This window comes from Ursus arctos, unplaced genomic scaffold (assembly GCF_023065955.2).
Source record: "Ursus arctos isolate Adak ecotype North America unplaced genomic scaffold, UrsArc2.0 scaffold_19, whole genome shotgun sequence".
Taxonomy (NCBI): Eukaryota; Metazoa; Chordata; class Mammalia; order Carnivora; family Ursidae; genus Ursus; species Ursus arctos.
Genome location: NW_026622863.1, coordinates 51,714,443 through 51,738,580, shown reverse-complemented (window position 1 = coordinate 51,738,580; position 24,138 = coordinate 51,714,443). Strand labels below are relative to the sequence as shown.

General features: G+C 43.8%; 1 protein-coding gene across 2 annotated transcripts; it reads right to left on the bottom strand.

Annotated features, from left to right (window-relative positions):
* Window positions 1-1,103: 1,103 nt before the first annotated feature.
* Window positions 1,104-22,262, bottom strand: ZNF671 (zinc finger protein 671). 2 transcript variants are annotated; one of them, XM_026489430.4, is made up of 4 exons: window positions 21,923-22,202; window positions 4,511-4,637; window positions 3,652-3,774; window positions 1,104-3,037 (listed from the first exon to the last, which is right to left on the bottom strand). In XM_026489430.4, exons 1-4 carry the CDS (start codon window positions 21,953-21,955, stop codon window positions 1,830-1,832), a joined length of 1,491 nt encoding a protein of 496 aa, XP_026345215.3. In that variant the 5' UTR covers window positions 21,956-22,202; the 3' UTR covers window positions 1,104-1,829. The 2 variants fall into 2 exon arrangements, with proteins under 2 accessions (XP_026345215.3, XP_057169897.1); XM_057313914.1 differs by lacking the exon at window positions 4,511-4,637 and having other exon boundaries at window positions 21,923-22,262.
* Between the last annotated feature and the right edge of the window lie 1,876 nt (window positions 22,263-24,138).

Here is a 24,138-nt window from a genome sequence, read left to right as displayed (position 1 = left end):
TAGGATCGAGTCCCTCATCAGACTCCTTGCTCAGCAGGGAACCTGCTTCTCCCTCTGCCTGCCACTCCCCCTGCTTGTGCTCTCTCTGACAAATAAATAAAATCTTAAAAAAAAAAAAAAAAGAATATTGGATAAGTCACAAAAGCCACATCCCTGGAATCCTAGACCTCCCTTCCCTCAATCCATTTTCCTGCTGGCGCAGCAACAGTTCCAACCTGAGGCATCTAGAGTCTAAGGGAATCCACAAAATATTTAGGTTATTTGTCCTACACGTGATCTTGGCCACAGGAAACAGCTCTGGAAGTCCTGAAAATTTCTGTACTCTTCTCATGCTGCTCCACCAGAATATGGGAATACTATGAGCAGGTACCTTTCGTGGGGCATCCTTCTAGTCGCTGCAATCTCTGTAACTCCGTATTAATCACACGTTGTTTCTACGTCCCTTATAGTTCCCACCTGGCTCCTGTAGGTCTTCCAGCCAGTGACACCTCCTACTGAATTCTGAACTCAGGCTCCTTGCCAGGTACCAAAGGCCAGTCTCCTCTTAATAGTGCTTGGGGTATGAAACATTCCACAGGGACAAGGGACCAAACTCATTCTGCTTCCAGATGCACTGGAGGTTGTCACAACCAGCTCTCCACAGAGTTACTTATGGACCCACAAATTAAACTAACACCCAAGTTGCCATGACAGGGCTCAGAGAGCTCCTAAGTCTTTCCTAGAGGACCTTGGGTAGCAATGCAAATTAGGCCAAACCTGGAGTGAGAGCTTTTCTCTGCCCTCACCATGTCCCCTCTGAGACATGGAAAAGAGGGGATTCCCACAAACTTTATCCTTTTATGTTGGCAGAACAAAACTGTGTCCTCAACACACTCCACACAATGAGCAGAACCCTCCAGATTAAAAGTAGCTCAAAGAGGGGCACCTGGATGGCTCGGTTGGTTAAGCATCTGCCTTTGGCTCAGGTCATGATCCCGGGACCCTGAGATCGAGCCCCACATCAGGTGAACAGGGAGCCTGCTTCTCCCTCTCCCTCTGCCCACCCCCCTCAACCCCACTCGGGCTCTCTAATAAATAAACAAAATCTTAAAAAAAAATAAAAGTAGCTCAAAGAATAAGCCCTTTATTACTGTATAAACATGAGTGATGTGAGGCATGTGATTCCAGGGCTGGAGGCTGAGATTGCACACATCCGCAACGAGCATCACACAAGACGAAAAAGTCCATCAAGATAAACCTTTGCAAGTTACCTGGAAAACCCATCTTGTGTGATTTTTTCCATGCCTCACCAAGACAAAAGGGAGGAAACAAGGCCCCCCATGGGCCACAGAGTCCAATCATGGCTCCTTCTAGGGACTGTGGAGACAGCACAGGTCTGCCTGCCTAAGCGTGCTGGAGTGACTAACACGCACTGTGGGACTCTGAGAGATGGTAATAGTGGGACAGCTTTTGCCACTGGCAAAGGGACTTGGCAATTTACAATGTGCAACACAGCTCCTGACAGCACCTGACATACCAGGCACTCACAAGGAACCTCCTTAGTACAGATGTTCAGATGTGTGAGGTACCACTTCTGAATGATGGCTCCGTCACAAAGCCTACCCTCACAGCTTCACTCTGGGGAGAGCTGTTAGGCTGAACAAGGAGACAGCACATTCCCTGTACTGCTGAGGCCTCTGTCCAGTATGGATTTTCCAGTGCTGAATAAAGTTTGGTCCTTGGGTAAAGGCTTTCCGATGTCTGCTGTGCTCATAATCACTGCTAGGAATTCTCAAATGGACAATAAGTTGGGGCCCTTGGCTAAAGGATTTCCCACATCTGCTGTGGTATTAAGGCTTTTCTCCAGTATGAATCTTCTGGTGGAGAACAAGTGTGTGTTTGCGGTTAAACTCTTTCCCACATTTGCTGCACACGTAAGGCCGTTCTCCAGTATGAACTTTCCAGTGCCGAATAAGATTTGGCCTTTGGGTAAAGGCTTTCCCACATCTGCTGCACTCAAAAGGATTTTCTCCAGAGTGAACTTTCTGGTGCTGAATGAGTTTAGAGATGCAGCTAAAGGCCTTCCCACACCTGCTGCACTCGTAATCACTGCTATGAATTCTCCAGTGTACATTAAGGTGGGAACTTTGGCTAAAGGCCTTCCCACATTCACTGCACTCATAAGGCCTTTCTCCAGTGTGAGTCCTCTGGTGCAGAACAAGTGTGTGTTTGCGGCTGAACTCTTTCCCACATGTGCTACATACATAAGGCCTTGCTCCTGTGTGAACTTCTTGGTGTCTAATGAGGTTAGACTTACTACTAAAGAATTTTCCACAATTACTGCACTGATAGAGTCTTTCACCAGTGTGAACTCGCCTGTGTTCAATCAGGCCAGAGATTTGTCTAAAGAATTTCCCACATTCGCTGCACTCGTAAGGTCTTTCTCCAGTGTGTACGGTCTCATGTTTAAAAAGGTCACAGCTTTGACTAAAGAATTTCCCACATTTGTTGCACTCATAAGGCCTTTCGCCAGTATGGATTCTCTGGTGCCGCGTAAGTGTGTCTTTGCGGGTAAACAATTTCCCACATTCAATGCACTTGTGATGCCGCTGTCCAGGGCGAAGGGCTTCCCCAAGCCTGGGGTTCTTGTGGGGCTTCATCCTAATGTGGGGGACCTGGTGCTGAAGAAGGTCAGAGGTGGCTGGAAAGTCCATTCTACGCTCACTGTATGAATACGTCTTTTCTGGCACATAGAATCTGCAGCTTTTCACAGAGTCCCTGCCCTCATCTCTTCTAAAGGATTTCTCTGCAACGTGGTGCTGATGGACATTTGCACTGAGCCAGAAGTGCTTCCAACAGGCCCCACCCGTGTGTGGTTCCAGCCTGGCTTCTCCCCCCTGGTATTCAGTGAGGTGTAAGATTTCTTTCAATATTGAGCCAGATATGTCACATGGCTGGGGCTTCAGACCTGCCACCGGAGTCCTGACCTGTGACACTCCTTCTAAAGAAACACTCTGCTCAGAGAACGTAGCCTCATCCTCCACTGCACACCAACAACCTGAAAGCAGAGAAGTACTGTTGACATGCATGTTAGGCTTCCGGGGAGGGGCGACCCTAGTGTTATTGTGTGTACGACACACCTGGGAGTACCTCAGTGGCACAGTTCACAGGACAAGAGAGGTAGGGACAGGCTGAGGAAGGGGTTGCAATGCAGAACTGGGTCTCTGAAGGTCACTGAATGAAGGGAGCCTCCTGAAGACAACGATATGTGGATGGAGTACACCAAATGGCTTCCAGTAGAAATCTGGCTGTCAGACAGGTGGGTGCTGTGCAGAAGGGCCCATGCAGGCCCAGGAAGATCCACTTACAAGTGTACAGCTGGTGCTCAAGGATTATTTAAGGGTATGTGTGCATCTCCCGACACGTTAAGTGTAGGCCAATTCTGTAGAACAATGCAGACCCAGCAGGGGGGTAGCCTGGGATCAGGGCAGATAGAAGATGGCAAGGGGCTAGAAGTCCGACAGTAGATAAGCTGCAATGTCAAGAATGGGGAAGGATGGGGAGAAATACTGTGGAGCCACCAGGCTTGATGCCGAACACTGGTGTGAAAAGTTAGTACTGCTAGTTTTGAGCCCAACCTTGATATCATGCCCTTCCCTCACATACACTCACCAGGTCCAAGTCCCTTCTGAGCCTCTCTTTCTGTGGCTGGGGTTGTATCCACCTGATCAGGCATCCGGGGATCTTCCCTTTGCTCCAGTTGGGTGACTAAGTGTGATCTGGAGGATGTAATTCCTAAGAGAGACACAGGACAGGTGAACAGCCACTACTGGCCAGAGCAACGCATCCTATGACACTCTTTAAGTTAAAAACAAAACAAAACAAAAACCTTGGGGAGGGGGGAGAGTGCCTGGGTGGCTCAGTTGGTTGAGTGTCTGACTCTTGGTTTCAGCTCAGGTCACGATCTCAGGGTCATGGGATCGAGCCCCAAGCTGGGCTCTGCACTCAGCGTGGACTCTGCTTGGGATCCTCTCCCTCTCCTTCTGCCCCTCACCTTGCTCATGTTCTCTCTCTGTCTAAAATGAATAAATAAAATCTTTAAACATTTTTTTAAAAAACCTTGAAGGAAGGTTTTGAAGGAACTGCACACAGGTCCCCATAAGTAGGAACTATGTGAGTGCCTGTAACTCCTGGTACAATTAAGCCCCAGAAAATGTTCCCTAGAGAAAGGAAGCAGAACCTTAGGCACAGAGGTGCCATAATTCTGGACAGATTCACCAGCCCCGCAAATGACCAAGACCATGGGATCCACTGGCAAACCACACCTTGTGACTCCCAAACCCTTCGCTGCATGGCTTGAGGACTAGCTGACTCAGAGATGAGAACACTCCATACATCGCAAACCGGGCATCCACAGCACCTACTCCAGGAAACCTGGCAAGGAGGCAGTGCCCATGATCTGACCATGGGAAGGACAGAGCAGCCCCTGGAGAAAAAGAGAAAGCAGATGGGAATGGCATGCAGACCTTACCCAGTGAGGCTAAAAGTGCAAAGTTCTCCAGCATCACATCCTGATATAAAAGTCTCTGAGAATCATCAAGGAGCATCCATTCTTCCCGGGAGAAGCACACGAACACGTCCTCAGAGATCACACAGACCTGCAATGACATGGCCAGCAAGGTCCGGGAAAAGTCTCTTAACAGAGTATCCCCACTCTTTCTACCCACAACAATGTCATGCTCACCCACTTTCCCACTTGCCAGCCAATCCCCCGGGGGTACCCTAAATCATGCGTGGGCTCACTGTTCTCATGGAAGCCCCCAGTAATGGGCCTGCAGGACCATCAGTTCCCACTCACGCCTCTTGTGCACATCACTTCTCAGGCCACCCCTCCCTCACAGCTTCAGCTACCCACCACAGCTCTTCTCACCCACACCACAGACAGCACACCAGACTCCTCACATGTCGCTCTGCACACAGCATGCAGAGACCGCTTGGCAATACAACCAGGATCCTATCCCGCCCCAAACCTCCAGTGGCCCCAACTGCCAAAGGAAAGCCCCCATTCCTGCTTGAAGGCCTCCCAATCTGGACCTTTTCTTCAAACTCAGGCACCCAGGACTACATGCATATTTCAGGTACCCTCAGCCTTCTTCCAGTTCTCTGCTGCACACTGGATTAGTTTCCTACAGCTGCTGTAACAAATCGTTACCGGCTTTGCGGCTTAAGTCAACACAAATTTTTCTTCTTACAGTTGTAAAGATTATAAATCCAAAATGGGCTTCACTAGGACAAAATCAAGATGTCATCAGGATTGTGTTCCTTCGGGCAGTTCTACAAAAGAATCTGTTTCCTCACCTTTCCCAATTTCTGAAGACATCGTGTATTCCTTGACTCTCTGCCCCTTCCTCCATCTTCAAAGCCAGCAATTATTATCACTCTGACCTCTGTCTACTTCCTGAAATCTTCTTTGACTCTATCCCCCTGCGACTACACTGGGCCCACTGGATAATCTCTCCATGTTGTCCATATACTCAATTTAATTACACACATAAAGTCCCTTTTGCCATGTGAGGTACCATATCCAGAGGTTCAAGGGATTAGAACATGGACGGCTTTGGGAGGTGATTATTTTATCTGTTATACACATGCTGTGCCCTTCTTATCTCCACCTAATCCCCTGAACATCCACTTGACAACTGACGTCCCCGGTTCAGTTGGCGGCCGCAGCATGTTCACAACTTTGAGTCATCTCTGCCTCCCCACCTTCCCTCTCACGATGTACTTCAGCAAACAAAACAGGCCCGAGTAAAGTAACAGAAAACACAAGCTGTTCTGCCTCCTTCACAGCAATCACTCCGACACACCTCATCAATACTCACTGGCACTATAGTCATAGCCTCCTCCTTGGTTCTGTGGCGTGACCATATATAAATATAAAATTCTTCCAGTTATAAAAGAAATAAGTCATGAGGATGAAAAGTATAACACAAGAAATATAGTCAATAATATTGTAATAATTTTGTATGGTGACTACACTTATCTTGCTGAGCATTTCATAATGTATTTAACTGTCAAAATCACTATTGTGAAAATTAATACAGGGAAACCTCACTAAAATGGACTTGGCAGGTGCGGGAAGGGGACCTTTCACATGCTCTACCACTGACAGTCATCTGCAAATACGGGAAGAGACAGATCTTGCGCATGGAACTACTATCCTAACCCACAAGGAGGAAAGGCTTTCTTCACACACGCCCCAACAGCACAGCCAATGAGAGAGGATCACAGCTCTCAGCCCAGCCAATGAGAAGCAACTATACCTCAAACTCCCAGTTTACTTCGGTGGACATTTTGTTTATAAGAACGTTCCCAACTTCCCACTTTCCCCTAATAAGCGTATTCCTCTCCTTTGGGAGACTTGCCTATAGTTTTGCCACAGCTTGCTTGGCCCAGACTGCAGTTCTCTTGCGATTCCCAAATAAACCCATCTCTTGCTGGCACAATAACTGGCAGTTTTATTTTTATGGTTAATACCATACTGTACACTTGAAACTAGTATGTCAACTGTACTTTAACACTGTACGTCAACTAAAAATATTAAAATAAATAAAGTATTTAAAAAATAAATGAATGAATGAATACAAACATACATACATAAGTTTTCTGACCCACCACCTCTGCAACCACTAGCAGAAGCCAAACCACAACCACTGCAGCAACTGGACCAAGAGGGTCAAGACTCAGAAAAACCCGCCATCTTTCCTAACTTTTGCACCTGCTTCCAATCAGCTTTCCCGCTCCCTTGCCTGTCTTCAAGCCTCAGCCAAACGCAAGTGATGCTGCCAGCAAGCTCTGAACAGCTTTTGCTTGTTCTCATTGGGGGGGGGGGGGCTCTTTTTTTTCCACACCGCCTCCACCAGCACCCCAGCCCTCTACGATCTTCTCCACTCCACAGTGAGGGGACCTGCTGCGACCGCTCCAAATTCCCTATGGCTCCCACCACCCTCAGAACAGAGGCTGAGCTGACCATTTTAGGCTTGAATCCTGTCCCTCTGCTGTCTCTACCAGAAAGGAATGAGACCTGTGGTGTGTTGAACACAGCTCAGCCGCGCCTCCAAGCACCTCCATCTGCCTAGGATGGGTTTATCTCTCTGGGTCCTCTTGGGGAATCTTTCCACGTAACTGCTTGCTTGGATTGAGCCCATGTCCTCAGGGCCCACAGACACAATTTTAGGGATGGAATAAAGGAAGACATATCCCATTTGGGGGAAGGTGAGCACACAGCCATAACCTCAGCAGTCCTCACTGAAGCCTGTGGATAAAACAGGAGCACAAAGGCTGGAGATGGAGATGCTAGTGCTCCCCTCAGTCACTCTATACCCCTAGAAACCAACATACCACATAGGGGTTTATTAATCTTACAGCACAAGGACAAGAAAAGATCCTCTAGATCCACTGGCTTCACCCTGATGTTTTGGTGCAAGTTCACCACCTCCTTCCTCGTCTTTCTGAATGCCATCAGTGGCCTTCACATCAACAGCATCACCCATCCCTGGAGCCAACCAAGAAATTTCAGGACCCCCTCCTAAATCTGAGGACATCAGGTTCTACAAGAAAGTGTGGTCAAGATGGAATTTTTCCAGCATGTGACCTCTGGTGGGGGTAGGGGTAGGACGATACCTTGACACTGCTGTCTCTTAATCACTAACTTTTGTGTGGTTGGCCAGTATCAGCCCACTGGCCTTTGCACCTGACCTGTAGGGCCAGGGGCCAGAAGGGTGCCTCCGTGCCACCAGCTGCACAGGATTAGCCAAGTTATTAGGATATTGATTTTAGAAAAAGTAACATATTTTAAAACCCCTTTCTTGAATCCTTCTTCCCAGGATGGGAACAGATTTGGAAGCAGTTTGGGTAACTGGTGCCGAGGCTGGCTGCACAGCTAAGTGCAGCTCACAACTGTTTTACTGACTATGTGTTGGGATAAAGGCTGTAGAGTTGCTGGGGTCTCCTGGGGTTGCCCAAAGTGGATCATTTTTGCAGCTAAGCATATCCAATAAGTGCCCATGACTTTCCTCCACAGCTCAAAGGTCCTCTGTGCACATTCCCGATACAGCTTTGGTCATGCTAGGGAGACAGAATTTAGATTCTCTCTAGTTCTGGCACACAGGTTTTCACACCATTTGACTTAATTTGTATCCTGCCCTTTCCCCGGGGGGGGGGGTCCATAATCTCAAAATAACTACAGTTTCCAGCAGTGGGCTGTCCCCTCTGCCTGTGGGAATCCTGCCTTAACTCTTTGAGCAAGTCTCCCAGGATGGCCCACCTGCCTTCCAATACAGAGTCCTCTCTGAAAACAAACAAACAAAACAAAACAACACGGCCACCACGAAGACAATGACTCTTAGGAGTCCTGCTGTGACTGAAGCACTGGCAGGAAAAGACCCCCTCTCCAGGCCATCATTGGCTGGGAGCTGCCACCTCACGACACAAAGCCTTCTGGGTATTGTTGTAACCACCACTCCACAGGGCTCAGAAAAGAAGCCAGGGTGGTCAGCAGGTGAAAGGCAAAGGAAGCATTTACTGAAAGCCTAAGGTATGCTGAGCCTGCCATTTGTTCCCAAGCCACATTTTGCACTCCACACCTCCTCTTCAAGTCTCCAGCAGGTGGCCCATGTCTTAAGCATGAACAAACTATCTCTGGCTATTTTGGAGGTTCAGGATTTGTATATCCCAGCCTCACCCCTCCTAATTTTTTAAAAGATTTATTTATTTATTTATTTGAGAGAGAGAAAAAGAGAGAATCCACAAGCAGACTCCCCACTGAACATGGAGCCCAACCCAGGGCTCAATCCCAAGACCCGGAGATCACGACCTGAGGCAAAACCAAGAGTCAGACACTTAACCCACTGAGCCACCCAGGTGCGCCTCACCCCTCCTAATTTGGGGCATGAGGAGAATATGTCCCATTTCACCTCCATGATATAAAATGAAAAATGAAGACAAAACCTCCCTGGCAGAACTCTGTGACGATTATTTAAATGATCCTTGCACAAACGCTCCATTCACTAAAATGGCAAGAAAAAATGGTACCTACATCTTGGTGATGTTATCTATAAAGCACTAAAAACGGAGCAAGGTGCACAGTTAGTCCTGGATACGAACCTCATCACCACAAAACAGGCTCATGTACCCATGTGGTGGAAGGTGAGTCCAGATTGCCTATTTGCAGAGTTAAAGACAGTATCTATCAAAATTCAAATACACATACCCCAGACCAACAAGTAGACTTAACAGGAATGATTAAAAATTTTACAGGATGGCACAGTGTGTACAATCTGTGACATTCAAAATTATTTTTGATGCTGTTACACATTTCAGGTAGCCCATTACACAAAGGATGTTTTTCTAAGCAAGATGATTCAAGATTTACAATTTAGGAAATATTTTTTTCCTTTGGACTAAATGGTAGCCAAAGGTGGACATTAATTCAAATTCTGTAGCACATTTCTTCTAGATCTTATGTTCAAATTCATAAATGCTAAACTTGAATTATAACCAATCACATGGTGTTTGGGTTCAAATTGGCAATGGAATCTGGCAGATGGCATCTGATTTCAGGGCCTGAGCTCTAGAGAGAAGCTACCTGGGTATGAAGCAAATAACCCCATTACTGATTATGGTTCCGTGGACAGGAAGCCTCACCTCTCTAAGCCTCCATTTCCTCATTGCTGACATGGGGGAAATAATAGTATCTAAAACACGGGGGGGGGGGGGGGGGAGGTTGGGGTTATTGCCCGGAACTACATGCTATCCTCTGGTCAATCTCCCAACACTACTTTAAACACTTCACAATGGAGGAAAGTGACTCCTGACCACCCACATCCTCTTAACCTACACTCCTGATTCAGAGGGTTCCAGGTGCTCATCACCTGTGGGAACCATTAACTCACCCCTCAAACCTCTCCAATTGTCCTGAGGTAAACTGGGCCTCAGGCGGACCTCTCTAGTCAATGGAAGCTCAGATGAATTACTGACTCACGCTCACCAGGTTCTGTGTCCAATAGAACAATATCCTTTAACACTGAAGACCAAAGGAGGGTACTGTACACTTCTGGGGAGAAAAAGTGAAACCACCCAATTCTATGGAAAATAGCATTTATTTAGGACACATTTAATTTCTCTGAGCAGAAGTGTTTGTAGGTTTCAACAATGAAGTTTTCAGTAATATTCAGACAACTTTTGTAGTTTTCAATAAAATATTTGGAAATGAATGTTAATGAAAGAACTTAAACATATTTCATCATATTCATTCCTAAGAATTTTATTATTTGATGCCATAGAATTGATCTGTAAAAATTTTATCATTCAATTGTTGTGTTCTACACGTTGCTGACATATAGACTACAGTTCACTCACATCTATATCTACCTCCCACATGTGTATTTATACATATACGTAAAGGGAAAGAACCTATACATAGCACTGTTACATTCACTCATGCTAGTGATTTTTCTGCACAAATTGATACTTTTTCTTCATTAAGCTGTTAATATGTTAGATAACATTCTTTGTTTTTTTAATATTAAAGCAACCTGGGATCACTGGAATACATCTCTCTTGGTTATAGTATACAGTACATTTTATACACTGCTGAATATTATTAATATAGTCTTAGTGCTATTTGTGTCTATATTTGTGAGATTAATTCTAGTAAAATTTTCAGATGACTTAGAATTGTCTTTACATTCTATTATGTGTTCGGTAAAGACAGTTGTACTTGGTATGAATTCCTAAACTTAAATGTGTTTGTATCTTTTCATAGGTCTCATAGCCACCAAGGGTTCCCCCTTAGACTAGAGGCTTCTTTCTTTCTTTCTTTCTCTTTCTTTCTTTTTCTTTCTTTCTTTCTTTCTTTCTTTCTTTCTTTCTCTCTCTCTCTCTCCCTCCCTCTCTCTCTCTTTCTTTCTTTCTTTATTAAGATTTTATTTATTTATTTCACGGAGAGATAGCCAGCCAGCAAGAGGGGGAACACAAGCAGGGGGAATGGGAGAGGAAGAAGAAGGCTCCCAGCAGAGGAGCCTGATGCGGGGCTCGATCCCAGGACCCTGGGATCACGCCCTGAACCAAAGGCAGACGCTTAACGACTGAGCCACCCAGGCGCGCCTAGAGTCTTATTTCTTGCTCCAATTAATACTATTTCTTTGTATGGACTACGTTTTGATCCCTTCACCATTTTAGACATTGGAGATATCCTCTCTCAACTTTTTTTTTTTTCTAAATTCCAGTACAATTAACAAAGTGTTATATTAGTTTCATGTGGACAATATAGTGATTCAACAATTCTACACATTACTCAGTACCCATCGTAAGTGTACTCTTAATCCCCTTCAGCTTTTCCACCCATCCCCCACCCACCTCCCATCTGGTAATCACATTTGTTCTCTATATTTAAGAGTCTTGTTTCCTCTAGGATGATCGGTAGGGGAAGAAAGGGATAAAGAAAGGGGGGGTAATCAGAAGGGGGAATGAAACATGAGAGACTATGGACTATGAGAAACAAACTGAGGACTTCAGAGGGGAGGGGGGTGGGGGAATGGGATAGACCGGTGATGGGTAGTAAGGAGGGCACGTATTGCATGGTGCACTGGGTGTTATACACAACTAATGAATCATCGAGCCTTACATCGGAAACCGGGGATGTACTGTATGGTGACTAACATAATATAATAAAAAATCATTTAAAAAAAAAAAAAGAGTCTTGTTTCCTGTTTCATTTTTTCACATTTGTCTGTTTTCTTTCTTAAATTCCATATATGATTGAAATCATATGGCATTCGTGTTTCTCTGACCAATATCATTTAGCATTATACCTCAAGATCCAAACACATTATCACGTGTGGCAAAGTTTCAGTCTATTTTATGGCTGAATAATATTCCTTTGGAGATATATATTTATCACTTTGCCAGCTGCATTCCCACCGACGGTGCACAAGGGATCCTTTTCTTCCACATCCTCACCAACACTTGTTGTTTCTTGTGTTTTTGAATTTAGCCACTCTGACAGATGTGAAAGCTCATTGTGGTTTTGATTTTCATTTCCCTGATGATGAGTGATGTTGAGCATCTTTTGATGGGTCTGTTGACCATTTGGATGTCTTTTTTGGAGAAACATCTGTTCATGTCTTCTGCCCGTTTTTTAACTAAATTAATTGATTTCTGGTGTTGAGTTGTGTTAGTTCTTTATATATATATTATTATTTATATTTTTTATTGGATATTTTATTGGATATACCATTTTTAAATATTTTCTCCCATTCAGTAGGTGGTCTTTTTGTTTGGTTCATCATTTTCCCTGCTCTTCAAAAACTTTTTATTTGGATGCAGTCCCAATATTTTATTTTTGTTTCCCTTGCATTAGGAGACATATCTAGAAAAATGTTGCTATGACCCATCAGAGAAATTACTGCCTGTGTTCTGTTCCAGGATTTTTATGGTTTCAGGTCTTCTGTTTAGGTCTTTCACCCATTTTGAGTTTATTTTAGTGTATGGTGTAGGAAAATGATAGTTTCATTGTTTTGCATATAGCTGTCCAGTTTTCCAAACACCATTTATTGAAGAGACTTTCTATTTAGATTTTTTTAAAAGATTTTTTTTATTTATTTATGTGACAGAGACAGCCAGCGAGAGAGGGAACACAGCAGGGGAGTGGGAGAGGAAGAAGCAGGCTCCCAGCAGAGGAGCCTGATGCGGGACTCGATCCCAGAACGCCGGGATCACGGCCTGAGCCGAAGGCAGATGCTTAACGACTGCGCTACCCAGGCGCCCCTCTATTTAGATATTTTTGCTTCCTTTGTTGAAGATTAATTGACCATATAGTAGTGGGTTTATTTCTGAGCTCTCTGTTCTGTTCTATTAACCTATGTGTCTGTTTTCCTCCAGTAACATAATGTTTTGATTACTAGAGCTCTGTAGTGTATCTTGAAATCTGGGATCGTGATACCTCCAGTTTTGTTCTTCTTTCTCAAGATTGCTTTGGCTACTCGGGGTCTTTTGTAGTTCCGTATCATACAAATTTTAGGTTTGTTTGTTTTAGTTTTGTGAAATATGCTGTTGTTATTTTAACAGGGATTGCATTAAATGTGTACATTGCTTTAGGGAATAGGGAGATTTTAACAATATTTACTCTCCCAACCCATGACCATGGAACATCTTCCTATTTGTTTCAGTCATCTTCACTTTCATCAGTGTTTTATAGTTTTCATAGTACAGGTCTTTCACCTCCTTGGTTAAGTAGATCCCTAGGCATTTTATTATTTTTGGTGCAATTATAAATGGGACTGTTTTCTTAATTTCTCTTTATGGCACTTCATTATTAGTGTATAAGAATGTAATAGATTTGTATCCTGTGACGTTAGTGAATTCATTTGTCAATTCTAGTAGTTTTTTGGACAAGCCTTCTGGGTTTTCTATATAGAGTATCATATCCTCTGCAAATAATGCAAGTTTTACTTCTTCCTTACCAATTTGACTGCCTTTCATTTCTTTTTGTTGTCTGATTGCTTTGGTTAGGACTTCCAGTAATACGTTAAATAAAAGTGGTGACATCCTTGTCTTGCTCCTGATCTTAGGGGGAAAGCTGCCAGTTTTTCACACTAACTATGTTAGCTATGGGTTTTTCATATATGGTCTTTATCATGTTGAGGTATATTTCCTCTAAACCTACTTTGTTGAGGGTTTTTATCGAGTGGATGTTGCATTTTGTCAAAAGCTTTTTCTGTATCTATTCAAAGGACCATGTGGTTTTTATCCTTTCTCTTGTTATATCACACTGATTGATTTGCGAATATTGAACCGCCTTGCATCCCAGGAGTAAGTCCCACTTGATTGTAGTGAATGATTTCTTTAAATGTTTGGTTGGATACAGTTTACTAGTATTTTCTTGAGAAATTTTGCACCTATGTTCAGAGATATTGGCCTGCAGTTCTCTTTCTTTGTAGTGTCTTTATCTGGTTTGGGTACCAGAATAATACTAGCCTCATAAAATGAATTTGGAAGCTTTCCTTCCTCTTCTATTTTTTTGAATAGTTTAAGAAGAGTAAGTATTAACTCTTCTTTCAATGTTTGGTAGAATTCACCTGTGAAGCCATCTGGCCCCAGACTTTTGTTTGTTGGGAGATTTTTTAAAAATGTTTATTTATTTATTTGACAGAGGGAGAGAAAGAGCACAAGCAGGGGGAACAGCAGGTAGAGTGAGAGGGAGAGGCAGGCTTCCCTGCTGAGCAAGGAGCCCAACACGCGGCCCGAACCTGGGATTCCAGGATCATGACTCGAGCTGAAGGCAGACGTTTAAATGACTGAGGCTCCCAGGCGCCCCTGTTGGGAGATTTTTTATTACTGATTCAATTTCATTGCTGGTAATCAGTGAGTTCAAATTTTCTATTTCTTCCTGATTCAGTTTTGGGAGGTTATATGATTCTAGTAATTTATCCATTTCCTCTAGATTATCCAATTTGTTGGCATATAATGTTACATAATATTCCTATAATCTTTGTATTTCTGTGGCATTGGTTATTTCTCCTCTTTCATTTTTTATTCTGTTTGAGTCCTCTCCTTTTAATTTTTTTGAATATTTTATTTATTTGAGAGAGAGAAAGAGCACGAGCAGGGGGAAGGGCCAGAGGGAGCGAGAGAAGCAGACTCCCTGGTGAGCAGGGAGCCAGAGGTGAAACTCTATTCCAGGACCCTGGGATCATGACCTGAGCTGAAGGCACATGCTCAACTGACTGAACCACCCAAGCACCCCTCTTTTTAATTTTTAATTTAATTTAATTTTTGATGAGTGTGGCTAAAGGTTTATCAGTTCTGTTCATCTTTTCAAAGCAGCTCCTGGTTTCATTGACCTGTTGTATTTTTAGTTTCTATTGTATTCCTGCTCTAATTTTTATCATTTCTTTCCTTATACTGGTTTGGGGTTTTGTTTGTTCTTCTTTTTCTAGCTCCTTTAGGTGTAAGGTTAGGTTGTTTGAGATTTTTCTTGCTGCTTGAGGTAGGCCTGTATTGTTATAAAATTCCCAATTAGGACAGCTTTTGCTGCATCCCAAAGATTTTGGACCATTGCATTTTCATTTTCATTTGTCTCCATGTATTTTGTTATTTCTTCTTTGATTTCTTGGTTGACTGATTCATCACTTAGTAGGATGTTATTTAACCTCCATGTATTTGTGGGGTTTTTTGTTTTTGTTTTAAGATTTTATTTATTCATTTGAGAAAGAGAGCACAAGCAGGGGGAGAGGCAGAGGGAGAGGAAGAAGCAGATTCCCCGTTGAGCTGGGAGCCCGACATGGGACTCATTCCCAGGACCTGGAGATCATGACCTGAGCTGAAGGCAGACGCTCAACCATCTGAGCCACTCATTTGTGGCTTTACAGACTTTTTCTGTATTTGTGTTCTCATATTTGTGTTCTTTACAGATATTTTCTTGTGGTTTATTTCTAGTTTCATAGCATTGTGGTCAGAAAAGATGCATGGTATGACTTTCTGAATTTGTTGAGACTTGCTTTGTGGCCTAACATGATCTATTCTGGATAGCGTTCAACACGCACTTGAGAAGAATGTATATTCCGTTGTTTCAGGATGGGATGTTCTGAATATATGTTAGATACATCTGGTCCAACATGTCATTCAAAGTCACTGGTTCCTTGCTGACTGTTTGGATGATCTGTCCATCAATGTAATTAGGGTGTTAAAGTCCCCTACTATTATTGTATTACTATCAATTACTCCCTTCATGTTTGCTATTGGCTGCTTTATGTATTTGGGTGTTAACATGTTGGGTTCATAAATAATTAAAATTATTATATCTTGTTGGATTGTTCTCTTTATAATTATACAATGCCCTGCTTTGTTTCATTACAGTCTTTGTTTTAAAGCCTATTTTGTCCGACATAAGTATTGGTACCCTGGCTTTCTTTTCATTTCCATTTACATCATGAGTGCTTTTCCATCCCTTCCCTTTCAATCTGCATGTATTTTTGGGTCATAAGTAAGTCTCTTGTAGGCAGTATATAGATGGGTCTTGCTTTTTTACCCACTCCATCATCCTATGTCTTTTGACTGAAGCATTTGGTCTATTTACATTCAAAGTAATTGTTGATAGGTATGTACTTACTGCCATTTTGTTACTTGTCTTGTGATTATTTTTGCAGTTCTTCTCTGTTCCTTTCTTCCCTTGCTTTCTGCTCTCATTGTTTTCTGGCTTTCCTTAGTGATATACTCAAATTTCTCCCCCCTTCCTTTTTTTGCATATCTATTACTGGTTTTTGATTTGTGGTTTCCATTAGGTTTGTATATAATATCTTATGCATATAACAGTCTATATTAAGCTGACAGTCACAAGTGTGAACCCATTCTTTAATCCTCTTCCCCCACCCCACATTTTAAGTCTGTGGTGTTGTACTTTACATCCTTTTGTGAATCCCTTTAGCAATTTTTATAGATATACTTAATTTTACTGTGTTTGATCTTCCTACTTTTCTTACTCCTGTTTAGTCTTTCCTTTCCACTTAGAGTCCCTTTTAACATTTCTTGTAGGGCTGGTTCAGTGGTCGTTTATTCCTTATGAAGAAAAGGCTCTGTAGCGTCCTGCAGTGCAATGTTGCCTTTTCACCAGAACCTGGTGCTACAGCGGTGTCCCCTATGTGTGTTATGTGCACCCTACTGTTATGGCTGAGCCACTTTTGCCTTCAGTTCAGTAATTTGCAATGGCGCTCTGCCTGTTGTGGGCAGGGTTTGGTACCTGTATTGTTAATGGGGCAGTCGGGGGCCACCCCTGGGCTTGAGTTGAGTCAGACCAGGCATTTGACAGAGCTGCAGTCACACTGAACAGCAGGGCACTCTGTGTTGTCCTGAGAGGACTTCGCTGGTGGGCATAGCCTGCAATTAGCCCAATGTCTGCTCCCAACCCAGTGCTGGGGCTGCAGTCAAACTGTTGTGTGTGGTTATCTTCCCTTCTCCCCAGGACTGAAGTCACTTTGCAGTAGTGCTGGCCCCTGTCCAGACTCCTTGCACACTGCCATGCTCGTAGCGCCTCTTTTGACAGAGTGCTGCAGAAGGGGTGTTGGAGGGGTAGGTCTGCTGGAGAACACGAGCATGTTAGCAAGGTATGTGATGTTCTGCTTCTGGGAGAGAACCTGAAGTCACACTGGAGAACTCCTGCAGAGTGGGGTCCACAGGAGAGCATGACACCCATGGTACTAGCAAGGTTTTCACTGGTCTGCTATGGCAGGGGACATACAGTCACTTTGGACGGACTCCAGTAAGGCTGGATTAGAGAGGGTGGGGTGTGCCAGTGGCAAGTAAATGAAGAGAGTTCATTCTGCGGTAGTTCCTGCAGGTGTCCATGTATCTAGCCTAGGGGTGCAGGGGAAGGAAATGGCATCTGACAACTCCTTTATTCTTGGAGAAGTCTCCTTAAAATCCCTGCCCCTCCAGCACATGTTCTGAAACAAGCAAATAAATCTCCTTTCAGTTTCCATCAGGCATTTTTCAAACTGCTGCTTCTATGCTGTATCTCAGTGGGGCTGTTTTTATGCTGTCTCTTTAAGGTCAGGGACTGTTTCCTATCTCCCTCCAAGGCCACTGAGTTTTAAAGTTTTAGGTGTTAAGCATTCCTGATTTTAAGAATTCAAGAAGTTAAGCCTTTCTGGTTTTCAAAGCCAAATACTATGGGTATTAGTTTTCCTACTGTGGGTTCCTGGTGTCCAGGGTACCTAGTGTGGGGTCTGCTCCTCTTCCTTCTCTGTGCCTGCAGTGTCCCTCCCTCCTATAGTCACTCAGGTTGTGACCTTGAGGTCAAGGTATCGAGCTCCATGTCAGGCTCCGCACTCAGCACAGAGTCTGCTTGAGATTCTCTCTCCCTCTCCCTCTGCCCCTCCCACTTGTATGTGGTTTCTCTTTCACTTATCTCTCAAATAAATAAATGAATCTTCAGGAAAATTAAAAATAAAAATTTTAAAGAGTTTTTGAAGGCTTATTCTTATGTACAAATACAGTTAGCATTCTTACATCTTCTTGATTAAATTACTTATCTAATATTTTAAATGTCCCTATGTTATCTTTGGTAATACTACTTTCTCTGAAGCTGACAATTTCTTATATTAATATAATCACTCCAACCCTCTTATTAGTATTTGTGTCTTATTTCATTCCATTCCTTTTAGCTTTTCTCTATTTTTGTAATGAAGGCTCATTTATTACAGACTGCACAGACTTCGCCTATGTATTTAACACAGTCTGACAATCTCTCTTTATAATTACACTATATAAAACATTTAAAGTAAAAAACTGAACAGAATTGTGGGTACAAATGTGTAAATTACTTGCTCTTGCCTATCCTCTCAGAAAGAGATAAATCAAACAAAAAATAAGCATACAGGTGATATTAAGAATACAATATTCAAAAAAGAATGTAACGTTCACAAGACATTCACCTTGGTTTTACATCACTGAACATTTAAACACTTACATTCACTAAGGCAAAAATAAATCAGATTAAATACAGGTTAAAAGTTTTCTGAATTCTCAATGGACATAGGTATATATTTATTTACTAGGTCAGTGTGATAGTGACATACACTGTGACAAGATATACAAGATATACAAGACAGTGACAAGAAATACATATTTGATCTTCGTCCCTGTTTCTGGCACAGAGCTCCCAAAACTGCTGGTATTTCCTAAGTGATGAGGAAAAGATGTCTTTTCTTTTGTTAATAAGGTGACTTTAGGAAGGCATTTAAGGAGGAGGGTTGGTTGCCAGGAGAATCAACCATGTGATTGTAGGGTTGAAACTTTTAGTCCTACCCCCTGACCTCTGGAGAGAGCTGAATGGTTAGGGACTGAGTTCAATCAATCACTAACAGCTGATGATTTAATCAATCGTGCCCACATAATACAGCTTCCATAAAGCCCCAAAACCACCCCCAAAGGGTTCAAAGAGCTTCTGGTTGGTGAATGAGTAGAGATTCAGGGAGAGCAGTGCATTAGGAAAGAGCATGGAAGCTCTGTGCCCTTTCCCCATACCTTGCCTTATGCATCTCTTCATATGGCTGTTTCTGAATTATATCCTTTTATAATATATCACTAATCTATTAAGTAAAATGTTTCCCTGAGTTCTGTGAGCCACTCTAGTAAATTAATCAAAACCAAGGAGGGGCGTCATTAGAACCTCCAATCTATAGCCAGTTGGTCAGAAACATAGGTGACAACATGGATGTGTGACTGGTGTCTGAAGGGGGAAGGGCAGACAGTCTTACAGGACTAAACACTTAAGATCTGATGGTATTTCCCGGTAAATAGTGTCAGATTTGAACTGAACTGTAGGATACCCAGGTGGGTCAGAGAATTGCGACTTGGTGTGGGGTAAACCCACCCCTACACACTGGAATTGGTGTGGTCATAATCTTACACAGAGTTTCACAAATAGGGCTCCATAAGAGAATTGGTTCCTACATAAAATAATTTCAGTGAATACTGTCTTAAAAACCCCATGGGGGGGGGAGCATGGAAGGGGAGGCCTGAGTGGCTCAGTTAAGCATCTACCTTGGGCTCAGGTCAAGATCCCAGGGTCCTGGGACTGAATCGCACCTGGGCTCCTTGCTCAGTGGGGAGCCTGCTTCTCCCTCTGCCTGCTGCTCACCATGCTTGTGCGCTCTGACAAATAAATAAATAAACCTTAAAAACAGCAACAACAACATGGAAGGTACATGCCTAGGAGCAGTCTAAATGCATGGAAGAAAAATCAACTCATTAACTATAATGGATTCTTCAGGACATAAATGCTTAATTCTCTCATGAAATCAATCTGACAGGGGATACAAAGTGAGAACAATCTAGGAATTTAGATATTCCAAACTTTTTTCACTGGCTGTTTTGCAGTTCAAGAAGGAAACCAGAATCTATATCCCAAAATATGAATCTCTGACAAAAAAATTATTTTGAGCTGAAGACAATCATGAAACAGCAAACACAGAAAAAATCTCCCTTTTCTTCCCAAAAGCAGGATATAAATTCTCCATTTACTGGAGATAGATCCTTACCAGACCAAAGACTGGCACCAAAGGAATCTGCAAACAAATCACACATCAGTTTCCTCCCATGTGTTTACCTTCCCACAGTCTCCTACCTTTGGAAATCTAACACAACTTTTCTTCCTGTCATTTCTCGATAAACTTATTGTTCTTTGTTGAAAATGCTCTATCAACTGGAATTCTGAGCCACCATTTTGAGTTACTTTTGATTTAGGTTTCTCCCATCTGTGTTGCATACATCAATAAACTATCTTTCTCTTGTTAGTTTCTTGAGTCCCAGCCAATTATATGTAAACCTGTCTTATACGCTGAAACTAATGTAACTTTGTGTGTCAATTATACTTCCATTAAAAGAAAAAGAATCCAAGCTAAGATGGTTACAGTTTTGCTTCCACTACACTCATAAAAATCACATATAGGGCATGTGAGCAGAAACACCTCTTATGTTGTAACAACTTATAATATGAGGAATGCTTTGGTAGGAACTTCCTGTGAGGCAATATGCCCCCAAAGAGTTTGTCCATGGAAAATTTAAGTCAAAAACATAAAGAGGCTGGGACAATCTATCATATGGTATTTGAGGTATTTTGTCTTGTTAAGACTGAGTGAAGTGGAATCACTCTTAGCACTGGAGGAGCTTTTCAACGTGTGTTTCCCTTAGGCCAGGGTGTTCAAAAGTGAAGGTGAGGTCGTCAGACAGTAGCGATTTTACAGCACCCCGACCTTGGTGGGTCACCATCCCATACCAGGATCCTCATGCCCTACAGCCTTCTCTTCATGCAGACACTGGGCAGAATCCTTTCAAATGCCAGGACTCCATCTTTCTGGTGGGAAGTGCCAGGAATGCCCACGCTTTCTCCCCTACTGCCCCCCCTCCGCCCCACAACAGTCCTCCCCTTTCACACCAGGGACCATTTAAAATAACATACTTATGGGGCACCTGGCTGGCTCAGTCAGTGGAGCACAGGGCTCTTGATCTTGGGGTTGTAAGCTCCAGCCCTATGTTGAGTGTAGAGATTTAAAATCTTTAAAAATTAAAATAAAATAAAATAACTGCTACCCCTAAATCTGATCTCCAGGCCCTGACCTAGTCCAGACCACTATTCTCACCCTGTGGATATCTCCAACTCAGCCGGTTCTCCCTGAACCCTCCACCTTCCATCCCAGATCCCCATGTGACACTTCTATCCCGAGACATCTCAGAATCAACCATGTCCAAAACTCAACTTATGATCCCTCTGAAACCTCCCTACATCGACTTCCCGATTTCCATTTTCAAGACGTCCATGAAAAACCGAACAGCAAAAATTAAAGACTTGGTTTTTCACTCTTTACTCTCAATCACACCCACATGTGATGCAGCAGTAACTACAGTTGGTTATATCTTTAAAATCTATCCAGAATCTGACCACTTCTTCCCTGTCTTCTGGCACTACTCTGATTCACCCACCATCAGAACATTTTGGGGAGTCCGCTGCACTAGCCTACTTAATGGTCTCCAAGAATCCACATTCGTATACCACGCCCCAAACTAATCTGTTTTGCTCTGCGGAAAAATGTGGCTATCTTTTTAGTCCCCACTCATATCAAGTCCTTCTTCTATTCAAAACCCCTATAGCTCCCAGAGTCCTCATAATGCGAGTACAACTTCTCAGGAAAGGCGTGCCGCCGCCTCACGCTCTCTGTCCCCTGAGGTCAGAAACCCCCGCCTCAGGCGCCCCTCCAGCCTTTGCACCAGCCGGCCCCTCACTCACCGGGACCCCGCCAGCCGGCGCCTCCGTGTCCGGAACACCCGGGCCTGGCTCAAGCCTTTAGGGTTTGGATGTGGGGAGGGCGGGGGAACGAGCGTTTACCTGAGCCGGGTCCGTGGGCGCGGCCGCCGCCATCAGATTCGGTGGGCGGAGCGGGGGCCCGGAGAGGTCCAGGTCTAGGTCGGAGACGCAAACACGGCCGTCCCAAGTCTCGCCCCAGCCGCTGGGCCACGATGCGCGCCGCCAACACCGAGCCTCCGACTAGCCTCAGTGAAACGGAGACGACCCCCACCCCGCCCACCTCCGGCCTAAGCAAGCAATCAAAAGCTCCGGCTTGCGTAGATCCTGGCCAATGCAAGGAGGATGCCGGAAGTCCCGCCCAGCCGCCTTTCGCACTCATGGAAACGCCCCCCTCCTGGGCCTTCATTGGATTGCGGCGCTTAGGCTTCTGGGTAATGTAGTTCTTTATGAGCTATAGGCACCGGTAAGTGGCCCTGCGCGGAAGTTCCTGGGAAAAGCAAGGGACCACGGCGAAGGGCGTGGTCAGTGGTACGCCCTACTCCTCGAGGATTCGGTGGGACTTCTCTCCTCCTTAGAGACCCGCATCCAGATTTCGTGAAGTGTACTGTGGACCAATCACAGATATGTTTGTAGACATTGTACTATTTCACATGTTCCCCAAAGCTACAAAATCAAATGGACACACACCACCATTAAGTCCACTTGTATCTGGGAGCTAATAACAATTACCTTGCTGGTTTTTAAATAACATATTGAACGCGTTTTAAGATCAGTTTTGCAAACTTCAGTTCTGGTTAGGGACAAGAGAGAAAAGACTCCAGACAAGGCTATGGAGTGGAAGGGAAAAAAAGGATGTTGAGCACCCATGAAGTCAGTGGACAAATTTCCTCAAACTTTTCTCCTGCTTGTATAATCAGTAACTGTATCAACCCAGCAAGGGGCACTTTTTTTCCCAGATAATATTTCTTATTCCATATCCTAAGATAGGTAGAATTACTTTTAAGATCTGAGACCTCTCTGAAAAGGATCACAACCATTTGAATGCCATTTTCTCCTGTACAGTGTCTGTCATTGTCAAATGTTTGAGACACCATGAGGTCATGTCGTGTTATTTTTTTATTAAAGATTTTATTTGTGGTGCCAGGATGGCTCAGTTGGTTGGGTGTCTGCCTTGGGCTTAGGTGGTGATCCCCGGGTCCTGGGATCCAGCCCTGCATCGGGCTCCCTGCTTAAGGAGGAGTCTGCTCCTCCCTCTCCATCTGCCCCCCACTTGTGCTTTCTCTCTAGCACTCTTTCTCTAATAAATAAATAAATCTTAAAAAAAAAAAAAAAGATTGCTGCTCAAACACAAAGCGGGTTCCTGACTTAAAAAAAAAAAGGATTTTATTTACTTATATGAGAGATAGAGTGAGAGAGCAGGAGGAGGAACAGAGGGAGAGGGACAAGCCGACTCCATGCTGAGTGCAGGGCTCACTCCCAGGACCCCAAAATCATGACTTGAGCTGAAGGCAGACGCTTAACTGGCTGAGCCGCCCAGGTGCCCCTCACGTGTTATTTTAGGTAGGTTTCAGCAGGGAGCTGAGATTATCATTGAAAAAATTTCTGAGTCCTGAAGTATGAGAAATGAAAGAATGAAGCTCAGCACATAGCGGTATTGGAATCTTGACCACAGTCAAAGCTTTGTCTACAGGCCCTCCTGCTCCTCCTCCCTGTCCCCCTCCTCCTCTGCTTCTTCTCTTTTTCCATTCCTGGAAACATGGAGCAATTGGAGGAAGAGATAAAGAGGGTATTTAGACAAGGTCAGAATGGTAAAAATCAATAGCAAAACTTGTTGTCAGGGAAATTCAATGCTCTCATATATATGTTCAATGAGCAACTACTAGGTTTTAGGCACTGTCTTAATTGCATGAGGCACATCATGATACGGGTTTCCAGGAGTTCTCTATAATATAGGACATGTCCTACCTTTAATGATTTTTGTTCTGCATTCTTCATTGACACTGTCAGGATGCCTGAAGTGTTTTATATTCAGCTTTTCTCAATAAACTACCAAAATTCAGCAGTTAGATCTATTTTCCCACCACTGTAATTGACACTACACTCAGTTAAGTCACAACACTATTGAGGTGCCTGGGTGGCTCAGTCAGTTAAGCATCTGCCTTCGGCTCAGGTCATGAACCCAGGAGCCTGGGATCGAGCCCCACGTTGGGCTATCTGCTCAGCAGGAAGCCTCCTTCTCCCTCTCTCTCTGCCTTCCGCTCTGCCTGCATGTGCTCTCTCTCTGTCAAATAAATAAA

Excerpts from the sequence above, each read along its gene's own strand:
- ZNF671 (XM_057313914.1), bottom strand. The coding sequence starts at position 22,247 with ATGAAGGCCCAGGAGGGGGGCGTTTCCATGAGTGCGAAAGGCGGCTGG. Across the intron at positions 3,775-21,922 it reads CGCCCACGGACCCGGCTCAG|GAATTACATCCTCCAGATCA; the intron begins GTAAACGCTCGT and ends TGTCTCTCTTAG. Across the intron at positions 3,038-3,651 it reads TCAGAAGGGACTTGGACCTG|GTTGTTGGTGTGCAGTGGAG; the intron begins GTGAGTGTATGT and ends CTCTGCTTTCAG.